This window comes from Sordaria macrospora, chromosome 3, assembly GCF_033870435.1.
Source record: "Sordaria macrospora chromosome 3, complete sequence".
Taxonomy (NCBI): Eukaryota; Fungi; Ascomycota; class Sordariomycetes; order Sordariales; family Sordariaceae; genus Sordaria; species Sordaria macrospora.
Window position 1 is genome coordinate 1,664,760 of NC_089373.1, and position 21,727 is coordinate 1,686,486.

At 52.8% G+C, this 21,727-nt stretch overlaps 6 protein-coding genes across 6 annotated transcripts; 5 read left to right on the forward strand and 1 right to left on the reverse strand.

Moving 5' to 3' along the window:
• Window positions 1–3,493: 3,493 nt before the first annotated feature.
• SMAC4_03748 (uncharacterized protein) lies at window positions 3,494–5,846 on the forward strand (the record flags this gene model as incomplete). Its single annotated transcript, XM_003347603.2, has 4 exons — window positions 3,494–4,199; window positions 4,278–4,454; window positions 4,529–5,240; window positions 5,489–5,846. 4 exons carry the CDS (start codon window positions 3,494–3,496, stop codon window positions 5,844–5,846), a joined length of 1,953 nt encoding a protein of 650 aa, XP_003347651.2.
• Window positions 5,847–5,933: 87 nt separating this feature from the next.
• Window positions 5,934–7,568, forward strand: SMAC4_03747 (uncharacterized protein). Its single transcript, XM_003347602.3, has one exon. The coding sequence runs from the start codon at window positions 6,119–6,121 to the stop codon at window positions 7,460–7,462; it is 1,344 nt and encodes a 447-aa protein (XP_003347650.2). The 5' UTR covers window positions 5,934–6,118; the 3' UTR covers window positions 7,463–7,568.
• Window positions 7,569–7,672: 104 nt separating this feature from the next.
• SMAC4_03746 (uncharacterized protein) lies at window positions 7,673–9,300 on the reverse strand. Its single transcript, XM_003347601.2, has one exon. The coding sequence runs from the start codon at window positions 9,101–9,103 to the stop codon at window positions 8,336–8,338; it is 768 nt and encodes a 255-aa protein (XP_003347649.2). The 5' UTR covers window positions 9,104–9,300; the 3' UTR covers window positions 7,673–8,335.
• A 210-nt stretch (window positions 9,301–9,510) lies between these two features.
• On the forward strand, window positions 9,511–12,943 carry SMAC4_03745 (uncharacterized protein). Its single transcript, XM_003347600.2, has 4 exons — window positions 9,511–10,123; window positions 10,206–10,801; window positions 10,857–12,112; window positions 12,189–12,943. Exons 1-4 carry the CDS (start codon window positions 9,930–9,932, stop codon window positions 12,687–12,689), a joined length of 2,547 nt encoding a protein of 848 aa, XP_003347648.1. The 5' UTR covers window positions 9,511–9,929; the 3' UTR covers window positions 12,690–12,943.
• An 11-nt stretch (window positions 12,944–12,954) lies between these two features.
• On the forward strand, window positions 12,955–15,289 carry SMAC4_03744 (uncharacterized protein). Its single transcript, XM_003347599.2, has 2 exons — window positions 12,955–13,701; window positions 13,762–15,289. The coding sequence occupies exons 1-2, from the start codon at window positions 13,186–13,188 to the stop codon at window positions 14,704–14,706; spliced, it is 1,461 nt and encodes a 486-aa protein (XP_003347647.1). The 5' UTR covers window positions 12,955–13,185; the 3' UTR covers window positions 14,707–15,289.
• A 785-nt stretch (window positions 15,290–16,074) lies between these two features.
• On the forward strand, window positions 16,075–19,852 carry SMAC4_03743 (uncharacterized protein; the record flags this gene model as incomplete). Its single annotated transcript, XM_066089998.1, has 4 exons — window positions 16,075–16,714; window positions 16,826–17,268; window positions 17,332–18,755; window positions 18,874–19,852. The coding sequence occupies 4 exons, from the start codon at window positions 16,075–16,077 to the stop codon at window positions 19,850–19,852; spliced, it is 3,486 nt and encodes a 1,161-aa protein (XP_065946440.1).
• Between the last annotated feature and the right edge of the window lie 1,875 nt (window positions 19,853–21,727).

Here is a 21,727-nt window from a genome sequence, read left to right on the forward strand (position 1 = left end):
AAGGTCCAAGGAGTGTAAGATTGACTCCGCATTCAAAGGCCAATAAAGGATCCAAAGAGCTGAGAACCACCGCGGGCCTCGCTCGCCGTACACGGAGAAGACGGTTCTTGTGATAATCGAGTCTGCTGATTGTTGCTGGACAGAAGCGTCAATTCCTTCGGTTGCGGGGCCTTGGTGCTGTCCCGGAGATTCGCTTCGTGTCTCGCTCGGTGGCCTGAATTCGAAGGCGGGAGGCAGAACGGCAGCAGAGCCGCCTGTTTCGAGATCACCACTCCTGCCATCATTCGCGCCTTCATGGTCCCACAACTCCCAAACCAGCCCAGTAGTCGCATGCATGGCAATGCATGACCACAGCCAATCCCACCCCAAGCTCCGTTGACGCAACAAGATCAGGCACGCCTGCCAGTTCAGTATCGATAGCTCAACCACTCGCCACATATGTCCCTCAAGCGGTTCAACATGAGGGTTTCTGGGTGTCATGGGCCCTCCTTTGGAATGACTGAAGCTCCCATATGTGTACCCTAGCCATGCTAGGGCGGGAACCAACAGGAACTTATTGTAACTTATCAAAAAAACGAGCTCCAATACAACCAAGACGCGCAGGCAGGCCAGTGCTTCAGCTGATGACAAACCATCAAATCGGAAAGCGTATGGGCGGGATGGGTCGCAAACATGACAGAGCTGTGCCTCATTCTCCTCTGCGCCGTCCTCATCGCGCTCCTGTTGCGACAACCGGCAGTACTCATGGAACCAGTAAGAACTGCCCTTTGGAAGAAAACGAAAAGCTCCGCGAGAAGGCACATGCGAATTCAAGGATCTGCCATTTCAGAGGGCCACACCAACCGTGCCAGCAGATCAGAGAACGGTAGAGAGATAAGGTGAAGGACCAGTGTAGGAGGAGAGCGGGGAAGCGAGAGCAAGTCGACCATTTGGGCTTCAGGCCGAGGAAGAAGAATATCTTGAGGTTGTGGAGGAGAATGCTTGGACCAGCCGCTGGCACCTGTGGTTGCGGTTGTTGAGGTGCGGATCTTACTTCACCCTGGTCACTCGAGGCAAGGAGCGGCTGGAAACACGGACGTGATGAGTGAGCGGTACATCTTGTGGGCAAAACTCAAAAGAGTCTTGCAAGACGGATGGGCTGGGGGATATCAGTGTTCAACTTACGGTCGTCTCCGTTATGGCGGTAGAAGGGCCATCAATAAGGTTCCCGCCGCGTGAAGATGATCCTTCCGAGGTTGGTCCTGGTTTAACTGGGACGCTTGAGGAGCCCTCTGGTTGGGTTATCTCGGTCATTTTCTGGGCATGTGTTGTGGGCTATATTCCAAGCCAGAAAAGGAGACACGGTGAGAGCTGGCTGTTCGGCTGTGATATACTTTTGAAAATCCTCACTAACTTATTTTATAGTTGACGGGAGCGATGCCTACGTGTATCGCGAACTTCACAGAACCCCGTGAAGTGGAGAAAACACCACGAACACACGTGGTGAACCTCAAGATTTTGCTCACTATCCTCGCGGACGTCAGCACTACTGGCGCACTACAGGGGACATTTATTGGTGCCTGGGATAAGAAAGGAACCTAATCAGGCAGGCGTCTTTGCTTGGCTCCTTACCATAGTGTCACCTACAACAACAGCCACAACACTCTTTGACTTCCCATGAATCTATCTTCAAGAGAAACCCAAAGGCTTCAAAGCTTTTACCACTTGGTTTCCGCGGTTGTTTCCCATCCGGAAGCCTACATCCTCAGAGGCTGCCCAAATATCCTCAATCGTTCCTGATGACCTGCAATTGGGCGAAGCCCTACACACCCTACTGTTTGAAGCTTCGGAAATGCCATCATGAGCATTTTCCAACTCGTGGATTCCAGACAGACCTCCAAGTCAAGCTACACGAGAGCAGGACAGAGAACAAGCATGTTTCGATGTTTATTCATCTACAATGGCTTTTACCTGCATTACCCCAGGCTGCCAGGGAGTGACAGGGCTGGACAGACAATAACAAACAGTTCTGCTTTCAATCAACATGAACATCCATGATGGACTTTTCTCGGGCGAACGAAGCAGCGGCCAAAAATGACGAAACCTTTTCAACCACTGATTTTTTGCGGAAATGAACAATTGATATGAAAAGCCAGGAACAGGTAACATGCCCGGTTTACGGCCTTCTAGCGCATTGTTCTATTCTCGCCTTCGCTCCCGTCCCCCTGGACTTTGTGGTCCATATTCTTTGTCTTCCAAATATCCATAACATTGGACAGAGGTACGCCTTTCTTTGTTGCACAATGTACAGACGACACTGTAACGAAATGACGCCTCACGGTGGCCGGGCCGCGTCTTTCATCGTCTTTATATGTCCACGATTAGTAGCGCCTTCGCCCTCGTGATTGTTCCTAGAAGGCCGGACGGACGGGATGTAAATAGTTTTTCCAATGTTCGGCCGGTGACTGACCAGGGGAGTGGGCAAACATATACTCTCTAGGGAAGCACCTGAACACAAACTAGTTGCTGAAGTCCTTGTCATTCCTTCTTTTCCAAGAAATTTGCCGTCAGCCAGTCAACAAATGTGGTTTGGACAAACTTTGCCAGACCTCTACTGAACAATTCTCCCTCCCTTCAAACACGAACGACGCAGTAGGAGAACAAGGCACTGGGAGTCTATAGGTTGACGACTGCATCAATGATGAAGATAAGCATCAAACAACATGGCATTGAGGCACCAACAGCAACGACAGCGACGACATACTTATCGAAGGACAGAGCCGGCAGTCGAGGACGAAGCATGTCTCCGTCGGAACTTCTGAGGAGAAGACATAGTCCTCATCAACAAATCACAGATCGAGACGAAGATCACCAAGAAGACTCGGGTAGCGATAACGACCGCGATGAAGGCGATGATGGGGATGACGTTGAAGATCAATCCGCGAATGACCACGGGAACGACAACGAGGAGGAAGGCAAATCAAAGGGGAAAAACGGTCCTCCTTTCTTTGGTCCGTCGTTATCGGGTGTATGGTACCATCCGAATCCACAAGATATACCAAACGTTGAATCAACATATGAACAATCACAGCCCGCAGGTAAAATATCTTCTTTTACTGGAAGTATCAGCACCACAGAACTACCCTTTGGAAATGCACCGGAGTCGCCAAGTTGGGTTTCTTCCCAAGAGCATACAGCCACAGCGGATCCTTTACAAAGGGTGACTGTGAGCCCGATGGCGGATGACGGTAAGGAAGCCCGATCGGTCTACGATTCGTTTCTTCCACTGTTCGGTTTACGAAACCTTACTTCGCTTGTAGGTAAGAGATCTATTTCTTTTATTACTGGATTAACCAGTCTCGAAGATCAATCCGATGAGGCTATGCCGGACTCCACCTCTGATGTCCCCTACCATGATTCTACGGCAAACACCATGATGTACGTGTATCCCTTCCCTAATGCGTTTCTCTCCCCTCACAGCCAACAGCCAGACTGACCATGAAGATGGAAATGTATGGCGAGTAGAACCAGAGTTACTGTGAAAAACAATCGCGTTTCAACTGCTGAGACCAAAAAAGGTGCAGCAACTGCTGTCTCTGAAAACATAACGTTTACCCAGAGTCCAGGGCAAACGACTAGTTCTGGGAAAGGAGCAAATCCCGCTGGTATCATTGAAAACACCGGCTCCCCTGTCAACTCTATCGGGCCAGTGACAGGATCAGGCAAAAGCATTGGACATCCAGGCTTATCTTCCCCATCTGCCCTGCCATTAACGGTCTCCGGCGGAAGCAGTGGAAACACAGACTCAACCCCCAACTCTGCCCCGTTAGTAACAGCAAACCCGGCTGACTTGACATTGGGCAAACCCACAGACTCTAGTGTTACCGTATCGCCAACTCCGGAAACAACCTCTACAGAAATTTCAACCTCGTTCAGTTCGACACCACCCATGACGACAAGCACGGACTCTGAAACTGATACGGTCCCGACTACCCCGCCGTTTAAGACAACGAATGCGGCGGGCTCTAATAAGAGTCCTACACAGGAATCGGCTGCCGAAGCAACAACGGAAATCAACTCGAGTGGATCAAAAGGAGGTCCGGCTCCGCAGCATAGTGATGGTAATGGCTATACGAAGGACCCCCATATACCAGCAACAACAGCAACAAGAACCATGGGTGAGGTAACAATCACGACCGTGGATGGGACAGTGGGATCAGGTGTGTTTTAATATTGTCAAACCCAGATGCTTTTCCCATTAGACTGTTGTAGGTTGTTGCTTGCTGACAATAGTACAGAACTCGAAACATTAGCCACCGAGCCTGGACTTGCTATTACTACCACTTCTCTCCCAAGCATCTCACCTACCTCAAGCACCAGTCAAGTGGATGGTGCAATCTCCTTCGAAGGGGAAAAAAAGACTTCGTCAGGAGGCGATGGACCAAACAAGGGAGCCATCATTGGCGGGCTTATAGGTAAGTGTCTTCACACTCCCACTTCTCACTCTTGGAACAAACTTACTGACCTCGGTTCTTCACCGACTCATCAGCTGGTCTCGTGGTCGTAGGCGCCATCCTCTTCTTCCTCTGGCGCAGGCGCAAAACCAGCAGGAAGCGTCACAGTGCTTCCTCTACCAGTCACCTTCTCACCTCAAAGAATGCCGGCAAGAAGCTTTCAGACAAGGACTGTTACCCGTTCGACGACAGCAGTAGCAGCTCTGGTAACACCGTCGGACGAACATCGCCATGGCCCATCAAAGGCGCCGCCACAGCCACAGCCACGACGTGCAATTCAGTGCGACAACAACCTGTCAGCGGTGCCGGCACCGGCGCCACATGTTCCCGTCCTGGTCACAACCCCGTCAGTCCTATCAGCCCCGGAGGTGGTGATGCTGCCAGTCTCGATGGTCTCTCGTCGCTCTCACGCGGATCAAGCTTCTCGTACGCCTCGGACGATTACTCCTGCCGAGGAAGTGCTGCCAGCAACACGGGCAGCATGTACCAAGCCACTGCACTGGCGTACCCTGCACCGGGGCAGGTGACGCCCGTCATGATGCCTGGGGCTGGATACCCGGCTACGGCGAGAATTGTGAATCTCTCGCCGAAGCCTCAGAAACCGGAGATGGTGATGGTGAGGAATAGCAATCGGAATAGCAGCACCGCGGAGCTCGTGAGTCCGAGTCGGAACCCTAGCAGGAGTACCACCGGTGAAAAATCTGCTGGGAAGCGAGCATCATTACTATGGGATAAAGAAGCTTGCGGGTGTGATGGTAATAATAAAACGAAGAAGAAAAAGGGAGCGGGAGCGGGGCAGTGGGACAACGAAGCGTGTGGATGTCGTGATAGTAGGGTGTCGACCTTGACGTCAACAGCGGGACAATGGGATAAAGAATCCTGTGGATGTGATGGTAGCAAAGGGGCGACAGTGACGGAGGTGGTGTCACCTCCTCCGATGGCGGCAAAGGCTTTGTATGAAGCGCTTGGCGGGTCAGGACCAGGACCAGGACCAGGACCGGTATCTCGTCCTTCGTCGTCGAGGCCGGTTACATGGATGAAACAGCCGTCGCCGCTGTCCACGGCAAGGAATTCGGCGGCATCATCAACAGCGTTTGTACCTTCGCCGATTGGAGGGACACCGATGCCGGGGGGGTAAGAAGAGGAGTTATATGGGCTGATGAAAATTGTTTGTTGGATCGGGATATTGGGGAGAGAAGTGAGAAAGGTGAAGAGGCGTGGCGTGAGGAGTGGGAGGTTAGCATAGAGTATCATACGTACAAGAAAAAGCATTTATCTTCACTAACATCAGGTTATCACACATTCAATTTTTGTACTGCTTTACCCCAACTGATCGTCCCTGCAGGTAGGTAACCCCTGACATAAATGTCAACCCCGCAGGGAGTCGCATTTGTTGTCGCCCGCCGCCGTGCCGTCCTGAATGTCCGTCCCGTCCCCAAAACTTCGGCGCAGATATCATCACAGCGAGGGGGAAAAAGAGGATCCAATTCCATTCGTTTCGGTAATACTATAAATAAATAAAAAGAAAGTCGCTCGCTGGCGAGAGGTTTTTGCGTCCGTTTCCCCTCTTCTTTCAGTTATTTTCTGTTTTATTGCAACTTGCAAGAGTCATTCAGCAACACGCAATGCGGATGCAATCCACCAACGCCCTGTTTCGGCGCGCAACTTTGTCTTCCTCCAGGTTCTCATCCTCGTCCTCCACACTCTCCATCGTCCGACAATCCACCTTGACGACTGTGACCGGCACACGCGGCTTCGCAACTTCGTCCTTGACAGCCCAAACGAGCGCAACCACGAACGCAACCTCACCTTTGTCACTTGACACTTCTGCCGTGACACGAGCCCAGTTCCAAACTACTACCGCCCAAACTTCAACCCGCACCATGGCCTCCGCATGCAGCACCAGCTCCCCCTCTTCGGGGAGCCACTTCGAAAAGATCCCAAACACCTCCATCCGCGTCCTCCGCACCGTCTCCTCCGTCCGGCGCTTCCGGCAGCCCTTAACCCTCGACTCCCGCTCTGTCGCCCTCGTGCCGACAATGGGCGCCCTGCACGCCGGGCACTTACGGCTGATCCGCGCTGCCGCGCGCGACAACCACCACGTTGTGGTATCGATCTACGTCAACCCGGCGCAATTCGGCGTTCGCGAAGACTTGTCAAGCTACCCAGTAACGTGGGAAGCCGACTGCGCTGCTTTGGCGAAACTTGATCGCGAGCTAGCGGACGATGGCAACAATTTGGGGAGGATCAGCGCTGTGTTTGCGCCTAGTACCCAAGAAATGTATCCTGCTGGATTTCCGGGGCAGGAAGTTGATAGTAGGGGATCCTTTGTTACCATAACGCCTGTCGGTGAGGTTCTAGAGGGGGCAAGCAGGCCTACTTTCTTCAGAGGCGTGGCGACCGTTTGCATGAAGCTTTTCAATGTGGTGCAGCCCACGAGGGTGTATTTCGGGCAAAAGGACGTGCAGCAGACTGTGGTGATCAAGAGGCTGGTGGAAGATTTTCTGATGCCGATTGAGGAGGTGGTGGTTGTGCCGACTGAGCGAGACTCAAAGGGGGATGGGCTGGCGCTGAGTTCGAGGAATGTGTATCTGGGGGAAAGGAGGCGGAAGGTGGCGGGTGTGCTGTATAGGGCGCTCAAGGCGGCGGAGGAAGCGTATGGTGCTGGGGAGGGGGAGAAGGGACGGGAGGGGATTTTGGGCGCTGCCCAAAGAGTGATGGAGGAGACGCTGGAGGAGCAGATGGCGCTGGAGCCGAGCAGGAGGGTCAAGTTTGAAGTGGATTATTTGAGCTTGGCGGATCCGGAGACGATGCAGGAGTTGGAGGTTGTTGATACAACCAAGGGAGGCATCTTGAGCGGTGCGGTGAGGTTCTTGCCGGTGGAGGAGCCGAGGGAGGAAGAGGATTTGGGACATAGTGGGGGCCCGTTGGTGAGGTTGATTGATAACATCATCTTGCCGGGAAAGTAAGTGTGTGGAAAGGGGGTTGAGTGGGAGGGATGTTTTGGGGTTATACTATTGAAGTTGAGGTTGTTAGAGAGCATTTGCATAGGTTGGCGTGTGTTATAGAGTTTATATTGGAGCGCATTAGAATCACTTGCGATCGCAGTTTTGTACAGACTTGTATTTGAATATTGTCTGTATTGAATTGGATAGTTCTCAAACACCTTCCGTTCTATATCGCGACAGCGGCATGAGGCTCTCGTCTTTCTTTCGTAAGGGTCTCCCTTCCTCCTCTAACTGCTCGAGCTGAAGAGTGAAAACAGCCCGTGTTAGACGTCGGGTGTTCCCGCTTACTCCTCCAAACAAAGAAATAAAGTCCAAGGAGAGATGCCTATCATCCCACCAGCTGGGCCTTCAAACGTCATGGAGACCGAACAACTACCGAACAGTGGCTTTGGTCCCAATAGCGCGTCCACCTGCACCCTCTTATCTTGAAGGGTCAAGAGCCCCTGGCGTTCCGAGCCATAACAGTTCCGGCTTTTGAACACCTAGGCTAGAGGTCTCTATTCACACTCTGTGCGCGTCTCGAATCGGCTCTTGTGTCCTGAAACACCCTGTCGAGCTGGCTATGATGTAAAGAGACAAGCCTATGCCCATAGCAAAGCATAGCCCACCAAAGGCTGCTTGGCTCCTACGCCAGCAATCATGTCCGTGACAGTTCGTCTCGGCGTCAACAATATGGGTGCATTCGCTCAACGGCTGTATCGGGCTATGCTGAGAATCGTACTCGCCCCAGTACCACGGCATTCCCATAAAGCCTAGTCCAGGCAAACCGAAGCCGCGGAAGGTTTTGGGTTGTAGTATCGTATCGTGTGTCGTATCTTTGTTATCTCGTCCACCTCACAGAATCTTGGAGAAATGCGACCTGAACTTCTTGTTGGCACGATCCGCCGACCGGAACTGGAACTGTTCGCCGTGTACTTCGAAGATCATTTTCGGTTGTTCCACCTCTGTTTGTTGTTGTTGTTGTTGTTGTTGTCCCTCCTCTGCCGTGCCCGTCGCTGTCGTCGCTGTCGTCGCTGTCGTCACCGTAGCTGCCAACGGCACCTCAATCCTAAACACCGTCCCCTCCTTCGGCACCAACTTCCTCTGATTTTTCTTGGTCACCACCTCAAACGTAAACCTCGAATCCTTAATCACGATCCCCTTCAACCCGACCCTACTCACACACCCGCTCCTGACAACCTCCACCTCAGCCCCATGAAAATCCGCGCTCGTCAGCTTCGACGCCGCGCCCTCGCCCCCGGTATGTATCTCGTTTCCCAGAATCTCGCGGATGTACCCTAGCCAGAGCTGATGCAGCGGCTCGAAAAGGGCGTGTTTTTGTCCGGAGCGCGGGACGTCGTAGAGCCCGAGCCTGCGGCGCTCGTTGGCGGATAAGGGCTTCGGTTTTAGCGCCTTTTTGCGCGAGAGACGCTTCTTTTCGCGTTCGCGGCGGCGGGCGGCGCGGGCGTCGGAGGGTGGAGGCGATGATGGGCAGAGGAAGAGAGGGCGTTGTTGGATCTTTTCGGTTAGGATGCGTTTAGATTCTTCGGGGTCGAAGGCGCGCGAGAGGAGGACGGCGGCGATGGGTTGGGATTTGGACGAGGTTTGGGATGTTGAGTCCATTGTGGGTGAGGTGTGAGGGGGAGTTCCTCTGGTCGTGGGGTATTGAGTGCACGATAATTGGGATTTGTGTCGAGGTGTCGTATCGGTTGTCGCAAGGGTGAAATGATGCCGATGTGAACGCAAGCTGGCGCTAAGATAAAAAGCTTCAAGAAATTGGAACCACTGCGCCTTTCCCCGTCTGGCTTAGCTCCTGCCTCGGCTCGTGTTACCCCGCTGTTACCCCATGAAGACAGGGCACCTTAACGGCGCTTTGATCCCTGCTGGTGACGCTTTCCAGTGGCGGAAGGCAAGATTACAGTGGGCGCTCTAACAATTGGATGGGCACTTTAGCATTCCCGATGTTACCGTTCCTTCATTGGCATGCAATGGTCTTGGTGCTTGGGTCTGGATGCATACATACCAAACTTGTATTTGAACCGAGGAAATCATTTTCTGGCTTGACTCTTCTTTCCTTCTGCTTGTGATGATGGTTGCAGTGGCGAGTTGAAGACCTTTTCCGTGGTTCCAACAACACTGATACCGGGGATCATTGCTGGATGTCATAGTCGGAGTTACTGCCCATTAGGCTTTACACCACTTCATCTCTTCCATCCCGTCTCCAAGTCTCAACACCCGAGTCCTGCTGACGACAACTACTTGCATCGAAACGTACATATCACCTCACGCGCGGCCAGAAACACACGACAGGATCACAGAACTGGGCAAATTGGTGGGAGGAGTAGCATTGGGAACTTGAATAAGACAAGCCCAACTGGAAAGACGATTGGGGCTCACAGCTATACAAGAAAGGACCAGAGTACGCGAGAGGAGTTAATAGAGAGACACAATGGCCGACGACCAGGATGGACGCGACGACAAGCCGGCGCAAGTCGAGGACTCAGCGCCCGATCTGCGCATTCTAGGTGACCGCATCACTCTTCAACCCAGCGGATTTGTGGCACCTCCCAAGGGTGCCGTAGGTGATGAGAAGGAGGAGGCTCTGATGAAGAACATGGCGCGCTTTCGCTCGGAGCCACTGCAGTATGTTTAGCATTCATTCCTCAGGGTGTGCTTGTTGAATGACAAGTTGGCGTACTCGAACATCTTACTAACAGTCATCCAGATTCCTCCGCGAAGTCTCTCTCTACGTCTCTGGTACAGGATGGCGCGCCTACGACGAAATCATCGGCCAACCCGTCTTCTACCCAGGCTACACCGAGCACATCAAGTCGCAAGTCATGTCGGCCACGCTATTGCAGGCCAAGATCGCACAGTTGGCTGAGATGCGCCTGTCAGTCGAGGAGAAGCAGGGGCTACTCAACAAGAACGACAGGAACTTCGAAACCAAGCGCAACCAGCGCCGCTCTGTGCTTGTCCAGAGTCTGCAGGAGGTCGCCGAACAGCTTACAGACAACATGGTATGCAAGATGGAGAGCAAGACCTTCATCCGAGGTGCTTACTACATGGTCACCCAGCTGCTGTTGAGGGCCTACCACCAAGGCATCCACGTCTCCAGCGAGGAGGTACTGAGGTTGCGGAATGTGGCCCGAGAAGCAGAGAAGAAGGGGCAGAGCATCATCTTCTTGCCGTGCCATCGGTCCCATGTCGACTACGTTGCGTCACAGTTGCTTTGCTATAGACTGGGCTTGACTATGCCAGTCATTGTCGCTGGTGATAATTTGAACTTTCCGCTAGTAGGAAACTTCTTGCAGCATGCCGGTAAGTAGTTTGCTCTTGCTTCAAGATCTTATCCAGCATCTCTAACTATTGCTAGGCGCCATGTTCATTCGCCGCTCCTTTGGCGACGACCAACTCTACGGGACTTTAGTGCAGGCCTACATTGACGTACTCCTCCAGGGCGGCTACAACTTCGAATGCTTCATCGAAGGCGGCCGATCTCGTACGGGTAAGCTGCTACCGCCCAAGTTCGGCATTCTCAGCTTTGTCCTCGACAGTATCCTTTCCGGCCGTGTCCAAGACGCCGTTATCTGCCCCGTCTCATATCAATACGACAAGGTGGTGGAAACAGAGGGTTACGTAACCGAGCTTCTCGGCGTACCCAAGAAGAAGGAAAACCTAGCAGACTTCCTCAGCGGCGGGTCAAGCGTGCTGTCACTGCGCCTCGGCAGAGTTGATGTCCGCTTCCACGAGCCGTGGAGCTTGAGGGGCTTTGTTGACGAACAGATTACGAGGCTGTCCAAGGTACCGTCTAGCATCAACTGGAAGGATATGAAGAATTCCATTGTGCGCCAGAAACTTCTTCGCACGCTGGGGTACAAGGTCTTGGCGGATATCAACGACGTCTCGGTGGTGATGCCGACCGCCTTGATCGGTACTGTTCTGCTTACCCTCCGCGGCCGCGGTGTTGGCCGTGCTGAGCTGATTCGCCGTGTCGAGTGGTTGACGGCACGTGTCCGAGCCAAGGGTGGGCGTGTCGCCCATTTCGGAAACACGCCGGTCGCAGACGTGATTGAGCGTGGTCTGGAGGTCCTCGGAAAGGATCTAGTTGGTGTTGTCGAGGGCCTGGCGGAGCCCACTTACTATGCCGTTGACCGGTTCCAACTTTCCTTCTACCGAAACATGACCATCCACCTCTTTATATCCGAAGCACTGGTCGCAGCGGCTCTGTACACGCGCGTCAAGCGTGGTGGCGGACCAGCTATCCAGGATATTCCATACCAAGACTTGCATGACCAAGTTTTATTCCTGTCTTCGCTGTTCCGCGGAGAATTCATCTACTCCGGCGAGGGTCTGGCGGTCAACTTGGAGAGGACGCTCATGGGACTAGAAGCCGATAATGTCGTCTTCCTAGAGAGGGATGAGCTCACTGGCGCTATCACCAAGGTCGGACTGTCGGATGCGGAGCGTGCGGCGGGCAGAGAAAATTACGATTTCTACTGCTTCCTGATCTGGCCATTTATTGAGGCGAGCTGGCTTGCTTCGGTGTCCATTATGGGGTTGACGCCTCCATTGGGGCAGAAGGATGATATTTGGATTCAGTTTTCCAAGGCACAGGAAAGCGCACAACTTGTGAGTTACTGCCAACCCCCTGCATACCCAGTCCTGCATTATGTGCTGAAACAGCGACTAACAAATGATTTCTCAGCTCGGAAAAACCCTCTACCACCAAGGCGACCTCTCCTACTTTGAAGCCGTCAACAAGGAAACGCTCAAGAACTCGTACCAACGCTTTGAAGAAGAAGGCATCATCCAAGTCGTTAAGTCCAAAGACCCCAAGGTTCCTCCGCGTATGCGTCTGGCGCCCGAATGGCGACCCGCCAGAGACGACATCTCAGGCGTGCTCATCGCTTCGGGCCGTCTGTGGGATTTTACTGAGAAGATCGCGTCAAGCAGGCGAGAAGGCAAGAACAGACGTGATGGTGCCACTGTGAGTACCCGCGTGGTCAGGTTGACGGATGATTTGGGACAGAGGCTGTTTGAGGAGGCGATTGCGGGGACGGATAGCAAGAAAGGGAAAGGAAAGAGTAAAGGCAAGGGTAAGGGTGGTGCGCCGGCGAGGTTGAGCAAAGAGGATGAAAAGACCTTGACGGCGGATTTGAAGGAGAGTAAGAGGAGGAGGAAACTGGAGAATAGGGCGCATTTGTGAGGGGGGTTAGGCGGAGTTTTTTGGAAAGAGTAATACCTACATAACATAAAAAAGGGAGAGAATACCTATGCAATCATGCTGTCCCGGTTGTGCTTTGCCATTCTTCTTTTTTTCTCATCGTCAGCGTGTCGTCCCTTTGAACTAGAGGTATGACTCCGGCAGTTGGGCCTTTCATTAGTGGCTCCATCAAGGACCTAAAGTCAAGCCCACATTCAGCAGTAATTTGTTGGTGGGAGCACTGGCTCATTGCCATCAGGTAGAAACCGTGGTCTTGGCACAAGATTTTAGGGCATTCAAGGGTATCAGTTAGTGGCTTTAGCAATTTGTTACGCCCGTCGTGCCCGACCACCGACTTTGGCCTTCCCATCATCTGCAGATTCCGTTCGCATCTTCTCGCGTTTGCATCACCAACTCTGAAACCTCAAACCCTCCAAAACCCCGGCGTTTCGCCAACTTGCAGCATCAAGGTATCACGACCTTTGCAGACTTTGTTGAAATGGCGGTCGAGGGCCGGCCTCCTTCACCCAAGTCAATCCTTCGGGGTCACAAGGCGCAGGTACATGCCGCCACCTTCATCCGCAACAATGAGCGCCTCGTCACTGGTGATGCCGATGGATTCGTCGTCGCCTGGGACCTGACCATTATGAGGCCTCGCGCGGTATGGCAGGCTCATGAGAATGCTATCCTTGGAATTGCCGGATGGGGAAACGACCGGATCATCACTCATGGTAGGGACAACAAGCTCATCGTCTGGAAGCTCACCGGCGATGATGAGAGTCGGATGAGTACCACGCTTCCACTCGACCCATGTACAGAGCCGCGACCAAAGCCATGGATATTGCATCTTCTGGAGGTCAACACCATGAACTTCTGCTCTTTCTCATATTGTCCTGTTCCGGATCCTGTGCTACCAGGTCAGCAAGAAGGCCAAAGTCAAGACACAGCAGCAGAAGAGTCAAAGTCGGGATCAGAGCTACTCATCGCAGTTCCCAACACGCTGGCGTCCGAAGCGGTAATTACGTCCGATGAAGAAACCCTCTTTTCTACTCCGAATAGTCACTAACTCCCGCAGATTGACATCTTTCATCTCCCTTCCCAGACGCGCCGCCATACTGTTAAGCTGGGCGATAAGAACGGCATGGTTATGGCCGTGGCACTGTTCAACCAGGCTGACTCTCTAACCCTCGTGGCTGGGTATGAAAATGGCCTTGCCATAGTGGCCCATCGTGATGCCGTCAAGAATGACTGGATACCACTGTACCAAGCAACCTGTCACTCTCAACCCATTCTGTCCTTGTGTATTTCTCCTGCCCGGGATTTCTTCCTCACGTCAAGCGCAGATGCGGTCATCGCTAAGCACCGCTTGCCTCCTGTGGTCTCAGACGATACAACATCGACACACGTCACAGCGACTCAGGCCGCTCAAGTGTCTGAGAGTGAAGAGAGCAACGGACCTGTCAACACACGGGACAAAACCGTTGGAAAGTCTCTGCTTGGTGCGGCCTTGGCCAAGGCAAAGCAGAATCCTTCATCGCAACAGAAACCACCACATACGCCCCAAGAAGTACAAACCCAACCCCTGAAGACTGTCAACACAAAACATGCAGGACAGCAAAGCATCGAAATCCGCTCTGATGGCTTGGTTTTCGCCACGGCTGGCTGGGACAGCAAGGTCCGCGTCTATTCCACAAAGACGCTCAAAGAGGTTGCTGTCCTGAAATGGCACCAAGTTGGATGCTACGCTGTCGCTTTTGCCGATATTGCTCCAAAGCCTAGTGCTCCTTCGATTAACGATCAGAATCCTAAAGCAACCGCATCGACCACTGGGTCCGAACCGACTGGGTCCGATTCCCTGGGTCATGGGACCCAGAAATCAAACGTGGACAAGAGCCTCACCGTCGTACCGAAGCTTGTCGAACTGACAGTCAGGGATAAGCGTCTCAGACAGGCAAAGACGGCACATTGGCTGGCTGCCGGAAGCAAGGACGGAAAGGTCAGTCTCTGGGATGTCTTCTAGACGTTCGATGCGGCCGCGGCAACGTGGAATTAAGTATCTTGGGGGAGCACTTGAGAGCAGAAACAGATTGCGGCTTCACTCATGCCATCCCAGTCTTCAAGCAACAGACGGGAAGCAGCATCAATCGAGGTCAACATAAATGACCCCATTTTCACTCTGTGTAATAGACGTTTGGGCATCCGTGATGTCAGGGCAGAGGAGGTTTCACTTGACGACAACACTGCCATGCTCCGTATTTGGTTCCAGAATTCCTCAGGCTTGGCAAGTTAGCCCGTGACGCGGTACGGTTTGGCAGCAGATCATGCTCTTGGCGCCATCCCCAATTCCATGCTCGGCAACTCAAGCCGATGCACTTCTCTGACACAGGGTTACCCAACCCGGTCCGGGTAGCTGGCGTTCCAGATCCCGATCCGCCCCCTAACTCGCTTCTCATGGCCGGCTCCCCAAACAGGAAACTATCGTGCAATTGGAGAGTGGTGATAGGCCAGCCGGACAGGTCTCCATCGACCCCTACGACGCCATCTGTCGGCAAGTCACGTTCTATCGATGCGAAATCTTGACGACGACAAGCTGAAATCGGAAGAAAAAAGCCATACCACGATCCGACAGATCTGGCTGGCCAACTAGCTCTCGTCATGGCGTTCCTTCGGCCCAAGCAGGGCAGTCATGAAGCCTCTATTGCCCCAGCCATCCTTGCAAAGGCTCCTGTTGTACTCCTGCCTGTAACCAGCCCAGCACATACACATAACACCACTTTCCAAGACATGCATGCTCTCACCTTGGCTTGCATTGGAGCAAATGGGCCATTTGGTTCCCCCTTGTGCCATCTGGATAGTCGTCAAGAGTTACAGAGTCAACCTAGTTGTGCCCCCCAGCCAGTATCACTGCTTCCCACATAGGCGCCCTTCCATCAAGGCCCTTGCTCACCTTGGAATATCCATGTCCCTTCAGAGCGTAGTCTGTCTTGTGTGTCTCGACAATTCTTACCTCTTCTACTAGGCCTTCCCCTGAGAGAATTCCGAACGCCTCGACCGGAGTTGCTGTATCGACCCAAAACGCAGCATCACTTCCGAGGCATCCACTTTACTTTACTTACTCCTTCTCCCCAGATTACATGTATTGGCGAGCGCTCGGCTGCCTGCCTGTTATCATCTCTTTCGACGGATCTCGATCGGGAGACGCCGCGGCCCGACTTTTGGCAAATTCTCAGCTGTTTCTTCTTGATGACGGTTGCCGTGTTTCTAGAACAGACCCGTCACCTTTCCATTCGACACCGAGACACGCTTCGTGGCGTTGCCTTTGCGGCCCCTGCTGCGTTCAACATCCTTGCGGACGTCAGTGGCCACCGGGGTCTGGGTTCAGAAGAAAATGAATCCAGGCGTCCAACACCCAAAAGTACACACTAATCACTGGAATGTTGAACAACGGCATCGTGCCTTACCGCCGCCATCATCAGCCCACCTTGCTGCATTCGAAGATCACTCGCAGTCGTCCTATCCTGCCGTCACCGACTCGTATCCAACTAGCGGCGGCCCTTACGAGGTGTCGCCAACAGCGAAACGGGTAAGGATATCAGGCGTCCTAGCATCTTCGTCGGCTGCAGGCTGGGCCACAGGTCAACAGCATGGCCAAGCTCATGATGCAGCAGAACTAGGGCCATCTGCTGAAACGGACCCAGGAGTTCCCAAGTCCGGTTACCGTGAGAAGAAGAATGACGATATCACGGTGAAGAAGTCGTCCAACGCAACATCGCAAAGCGGCGGTGGAGGCGGCGGCACGAACAACAGCAGCAGCAATGTCAACGCTAATAACAACAGCAACAAGTCTCGCCGGGTCCGCACTGGGTGTCTAACCTGCCGTGGCCGCCACCTCAAGTGCGATGAAGCCTTCCCGGAATGCAACAACTGCCGAAAGAGTTGTCGTAAATGCAAACGGGGTCTACGCCTGAACTTCATCGACACCCGAGTCAAAAGTCCACCATTTGTGCCGCCCACGTTGGAGTGGTCAGGTATGTCGTTGTTCCGGTCCCATAGTTCAAAAACCCAAACATCCGGTGCCGGTCACCGGAAGGCTGCATAACTGCATGGAAGATGCTGACACATGGGTTACTTGCCTACAGTACAATTTCAAGACGAGTCGCGGCTGATTGCGTCGGAGTATCAAGGCGGATTGGGACGCTATCCCCGGCTTCTGGATCAGAACACAGTCGTCGTCGTCACGCCTCCTCCTCCTCATGAGACAGACCTGAATGCCGCGCTCCGCGTTGTCGTTCAAACTCACCAGAAACAGGATGCCGGTGCCGGCAAGACCTACCGCCTGACGACGACGGACACCGACGTCGCTCATCCTCCTCCTACTCCGGGCCTCGGTGAGCAGCAGCAGGAAGTTGGAATCGACAATGACAGTGCTGCTGCTGCTGCTGTCGCTGCTGCTTCTGGATTGATAATAAAACTCCCCCCTGACCAGCAGACTTATGATGGAAGTCAGTTATTCCAGCCTCAAGATTTGCACTTGCCGAATGATAGTGACAATCCCTTTACGATGCGCGTCAAGATCTCACAGGTAAGCACATTCTATCCAGCAACCTTTCTCAAGAGTGCACTTGTACTGACGGAAGCTTTACAGCAATACACATCAAAGGATGGATGGGCATCGCAAGCCCATGGGTACAGGAGGAGCGAGGTATCAAGTACAGTGCCTTCTTTTCCTCAACATGGCCATCGCCGTCGGTCAACACAACAGCACACTGTCCCTTTGGCAACCTACGGACTTCAAGCCAGTCAAACACAGCACGCACCCGAAACCATGGCAATAAGCTCGACAGCGAGGACTACTGCACTCGAGAAACCGACTGTCGAGCGGGACTACCTTAGCACCGACACCGAAATCCATCTCATGCAGGTGTTCATCAGCGAAGTTGCTCCCTGGATGGACATCCTCAACAAAGACAAGCAATTTTCCAACATGATGCTCGACCTAGCCCTCAAATCGCCCATGCTTCTCAATGCGCTTCTGGCCTGTGGAACCATGCATCTCTCTCTGACACAACAACAACAACACTCCTCTCACTCTTCCCAGCCTCCCGGTACCAGCAACAGTAATGTCACCAACAACAACAAAGAAACACAGTGTGCGTACTACTATGATCTCGCAACCATGGAACTCTGGCGCAACCTCGAAAACACCAGCACCACCCCATCATCGGACCGTAATGCAGCCGAGTGTGCCACCACGGCTACTGTGCTCAATGCGTACGACATAATGATGAGAATGAACAGCGGCAGCGGGAACCCGTCCCCGTTATCGAGATCTCAGCAGCAGCAGCAGCGGGTAGTGGTAGGAGCAGCAGATTACCAATACCACATCGCCGGCTGCGCCAGGGCGCTGGTAAAAGAATGCGTCGGGTGGAACGCGAACTCAAACTCCATGTCCGCGCTGGGAACTGGGACTGGGACTGGTACTGGGACTGGTACTGGTGTGGGGGAAGCTTGTTTCTGGTTTAACGCGTGCATGGAGGTGCTTGGTTGTTTGCAGCCGGGGCTGGTGGCGATGAACTGGAACAACAACTCGATGAACTCGTGGCAACAGACCCCAACCTCACCGAGTCCCACCGTTTCTGTCTCCGTTTGGGATCCGGATCAGTGGGGGTTGGATGTTAATGTTGAGCGATGGACTACTGCAACAACTGCAACTGCAACTGCAAATGCTACCGGAAGTAATACGACGGTGGGCATGGGAATGGGAGTTGGTAACGGTAACGGTAACGGCAACAGCAGCGGAGAACAAGAGCTCTGGGCGCAACGCATCCTCTACGTCCTCGCCAAAGTCGTCAACTTTTGCTCTGCAACTGCAACCAACAACAGCGTCTCACGCTACCAGGAGACAATGGTCTCGCCTCACGACGAACAGATGCGTCTCCAGAGGCGATTCACAGAGTGGAAGAGCCTTAACGACATGTGCGACGTGTGGAAAAGTAACTGTCCTCGCTCGATGCGGCCGTACGGGTATGCTCACTCGTCGAGCAATGGGTCGTTATTTCCTAATGTTTGGTAAGCCTCCTTCCCCCCTTTCTCTCCATCCCTACACTATGTATCTTCTTCCTCTCCCATACATAGGTACATGTACAAAACAGAATGATGACTGATAAGTTTTTTTTGGGACAAAAAGGCTCATCAAACCCCCCGCCCTCATCGCCCGCCTCTTCTACCACGTAGCCATGTGCATCCTCGCCCAAGTCAACCCGGTAACTCCCCGCGACAGCGACGCCAACCGCGAGCTGCAGCAACATCACGCGCGGCAGGTGTGCGGGATCGCCGCGCATAACAAAGATCGCGCCGTGGCGCCGGTAGTGACACGTTGCGTTGCTACGACGGGCGGTGTGCTTTCCGATCGAGCTGAGCAAGCGGAAGCGTTGGCGATTCTGGATAGGGTCAGCAACGAGACGGGGTGGAGGGTGGGTACGAGTGTGGTGGGTGATATGAAGAGGGCTTGGGAATGGGGAGGAGGTGAGGCTGTTGAGGGGGGTTCGTCAACCGGTGCTGGCAATGGAAATAACAATAATGTTGGAGGAGGCTTCGCTTCAGCTCTTCTCGGTGGTGGTGGTGGTGGTATGACCTCAACAATGGAGTTACCGCTCCCGTTACCTTTACCTCCAAGACCGCCTTCTATATCACAGCTTTTCGGTGGTACTTCCTCATCACAGACGCCACAACCTCATCATCAACAGCATCAACAGCATCATCAACAACCGTCAACAACCAGGATCTCTTCTTCCACAGCAGCAGCAGCAGCAGCAGCAGCAGCAGCAGCAGCAACTTCTTACTCAAACTCGCCTACTATACCCAGCTTGACGACGACGGCAGCTCCTCCTCCAAGCCGGTTCCAAACGCACCACCACTACCACCACCACCAAAGCCGACCTAGTCCGCCTCCTCCGGGTCCTCCTCCCGCTATGAGCGTCGGTCCACAGACATACCAGGGATGGTATCAACAGGCGCCACCGCCACCTGTTAACATGAGCTCTGCCAGAAGAGAAAGTATGTGTTCGCAGCAGCAGCAGCAGCAGCAGCAAATGGGTGCCACTGGAGGTGGAGGGACAGGAGGGACAGGAGGGAACTCTTCTTCTTCATCTTTGGGATGGGGTTAGTTGCTAGTAGCTCTCTTTGTCAGATAGGTATTGGTCTACTGTAATGAGTCACGTCCTTTTCTTCTTTTCTTCTTTCATACCTCTACACAGATTGTTTGTTCATACTTCATACCTCATAGGGATACTGGGTACCGGGGAGGAGGGGGATACAATAAAAGTTTGAAAGCCTTTTGAGGGGATTTGATGGCTTTTATGAAAAAGAGGATTATTGAATGAATGAGATACCACCTTTCTTTATCCAACTCATATTTCTTTCTAATACAATTTGCTATCGCGAGTGGTTTGGTACAGAAAAGAAATGTTATTGTGTCCAAGGTACTTACAAGCTAGAACATCGCTGATTCCCCCCATCCCTTCCATGTGATCGATAACCTTCTTATACTGACTGACTGACAAGGTCTCTAACTAGTAAGAAGTCAAATGTGATCGCTGCCCAGAATTTAAACTTTACACAAGTGCAAAATTCATTATCACCAACTTGAAGGCAAAAGAGGAAAAGGAAAAAAAAATATCGGGCCAAATAACGATATGGGGGGGATGAGGGATGGATGATCAAAAAAATCAAAAACATACAGCGCCTGAGATTCGCTGGCCGTCACCGACCCAACTACTAGTCAGGCCCTCACTAAGCTTGTGTATGGGAGTGAGAAGGATATCAATCGGGTCTTTTAATCACGTGGTAGGGTCAAAAAACTGAACAATCACCTCCCGTATCAAATCGTTCGTTACGGAGGCATTACAATGAGTGTGGAGGCAGCGCGAAAGAGACTAATACAATTGGGCAGATGACGAGGAAAATGCCTACATCTTGGCGGCGTTCGACGTGCTAACCACAGCTCTGGGATCTGATGCCAACTCTATTTAAAGTATGCACAAGCCCGACTTTTCACTCGTCTGCCTTGACCTACCTCTTTAGTCTGCCTATATCGGCCTACCCCCTTCATCTGCCTGCCCTGCCCTACTTCATTGGTCCAACTATTCGTCGCTCGGTAAAATCCAACATTGACGAGCCCCCAGTATCCGGGAAGAATCCCCGAACCAACGCAATGGCATCATGTAAATCTTCAAAAGACCAAGAACACAAACTAGGGGAGATATTTACCGGAGTCCATCGCAGCCGACGGCTTGATCAACCCTCTCCCACGATTCGCGACTGCGCTATTGAGCCATACCTCCGGAGAGTGGGACATCCGTGACTGTAACAGCCACCGGTGGTAATGCGAACGTGTGCTTAGCGAAGTATGGAAATTTCGGAGCCTTCCCCAAGATGGTTACGGGTGATTGTCGAGGATGGTAAGTCGCCAGAGAAGATGTCTTCATATGAAAAAGAAAGGAGAGAGAAACTCAGATCACCCAGAGAAGGCAGCAGGATGCTTGTCATCAGATCTCTATCCCAAGTTGTGTTGACGCCAATGCAACTTGTTCAGCCGACTTCATGTCTCTCCCGACGCTCCTCCTGGAGAAGCGCGATGAGGCGTCCGGATGTCCTGTTCAATGCCCTGTTCAGGCTCTAGAGGAAAACAGACGGCCAATAACACATCCTGGTTTTGCGCCCAGATGAAGGAAGGACAACGCCAGAAGGAAGATGGAGAATGGATGAAGACATTCAGGAAGATCTACACGTATACAGACAGCTAGATAGTTGCCTTAAGACTCAGGTGACAAGGCTTGATACGTACCCCAGTACATACCGTTTCTCTTTGGCATAAGAAGGCCTTGAAGCCCAACCTTCCCCTGGAGGTTGAGAGGATCAACAAGGCCTTCGAGACCAAAGTAGTTTATCAGCTGAATTGAACTACTGTTCCAAGCCCAGAATACTGCCCTTGTCACATTGGACCCGAAAGATTTGGGTCCTCGGGTCCAGTACACCGGGTC

Excerpts from the sequence above, each read along its gene's own strand:
- SMAC4_03747 (XM_003347602.3), top strand. The coding sequence starts at position 6,119 with ATGCGGATGCAATCCACCAACGCCCTGTTTCGGCGCGCAACTTTGTCT.
- SMAC4_03746 (XM_003347601.2), bottom strand. The coding sequence starts at position 9,103 with ATGGACTCAACATCCCAAACCTCGTCCAAATCCCAACCCATCGCCGCC.
- SMAC4_03744 (XM_003347599.2), top strand. The coding sequence starts at position 13,186 with ATGGCGGTCGAGGGCCGGCCTCCTTCACCCAAGTCAATCCTTCGGGGT. Across the intron at positions 13,702-13,761 it reads ACACGCTGGCGTCCGAAGCG|ATTGACATCTTTCATCTCCC; the intron begins GTAATTACGTCC and ends TAACTCCCGCAG.
- SMAC4_03745 (XM_003347600.2), top strand. The coding sequence starts at position 9,930 with ATGGCCGACGACCAGGATGGACGCGACGACAAGCCGGCGCAAGTCGAG. Across the intron at positions 10,124-10,205 it reads TTTCGCTCGGAGCCACTGCA|ATTCCTCCGCGAAGTCTCTC; the intron begins GTATGTTTAGCA and ends ACAGTCATCCAG. Across the intron at positions 12,113-12,188 it reads CACAGGAAAGCGCACAACTT|CTCGGAAAAACCCTCTACCA; the intron begins GTGAGTTACTGC and ends ATGATTTCTCAG.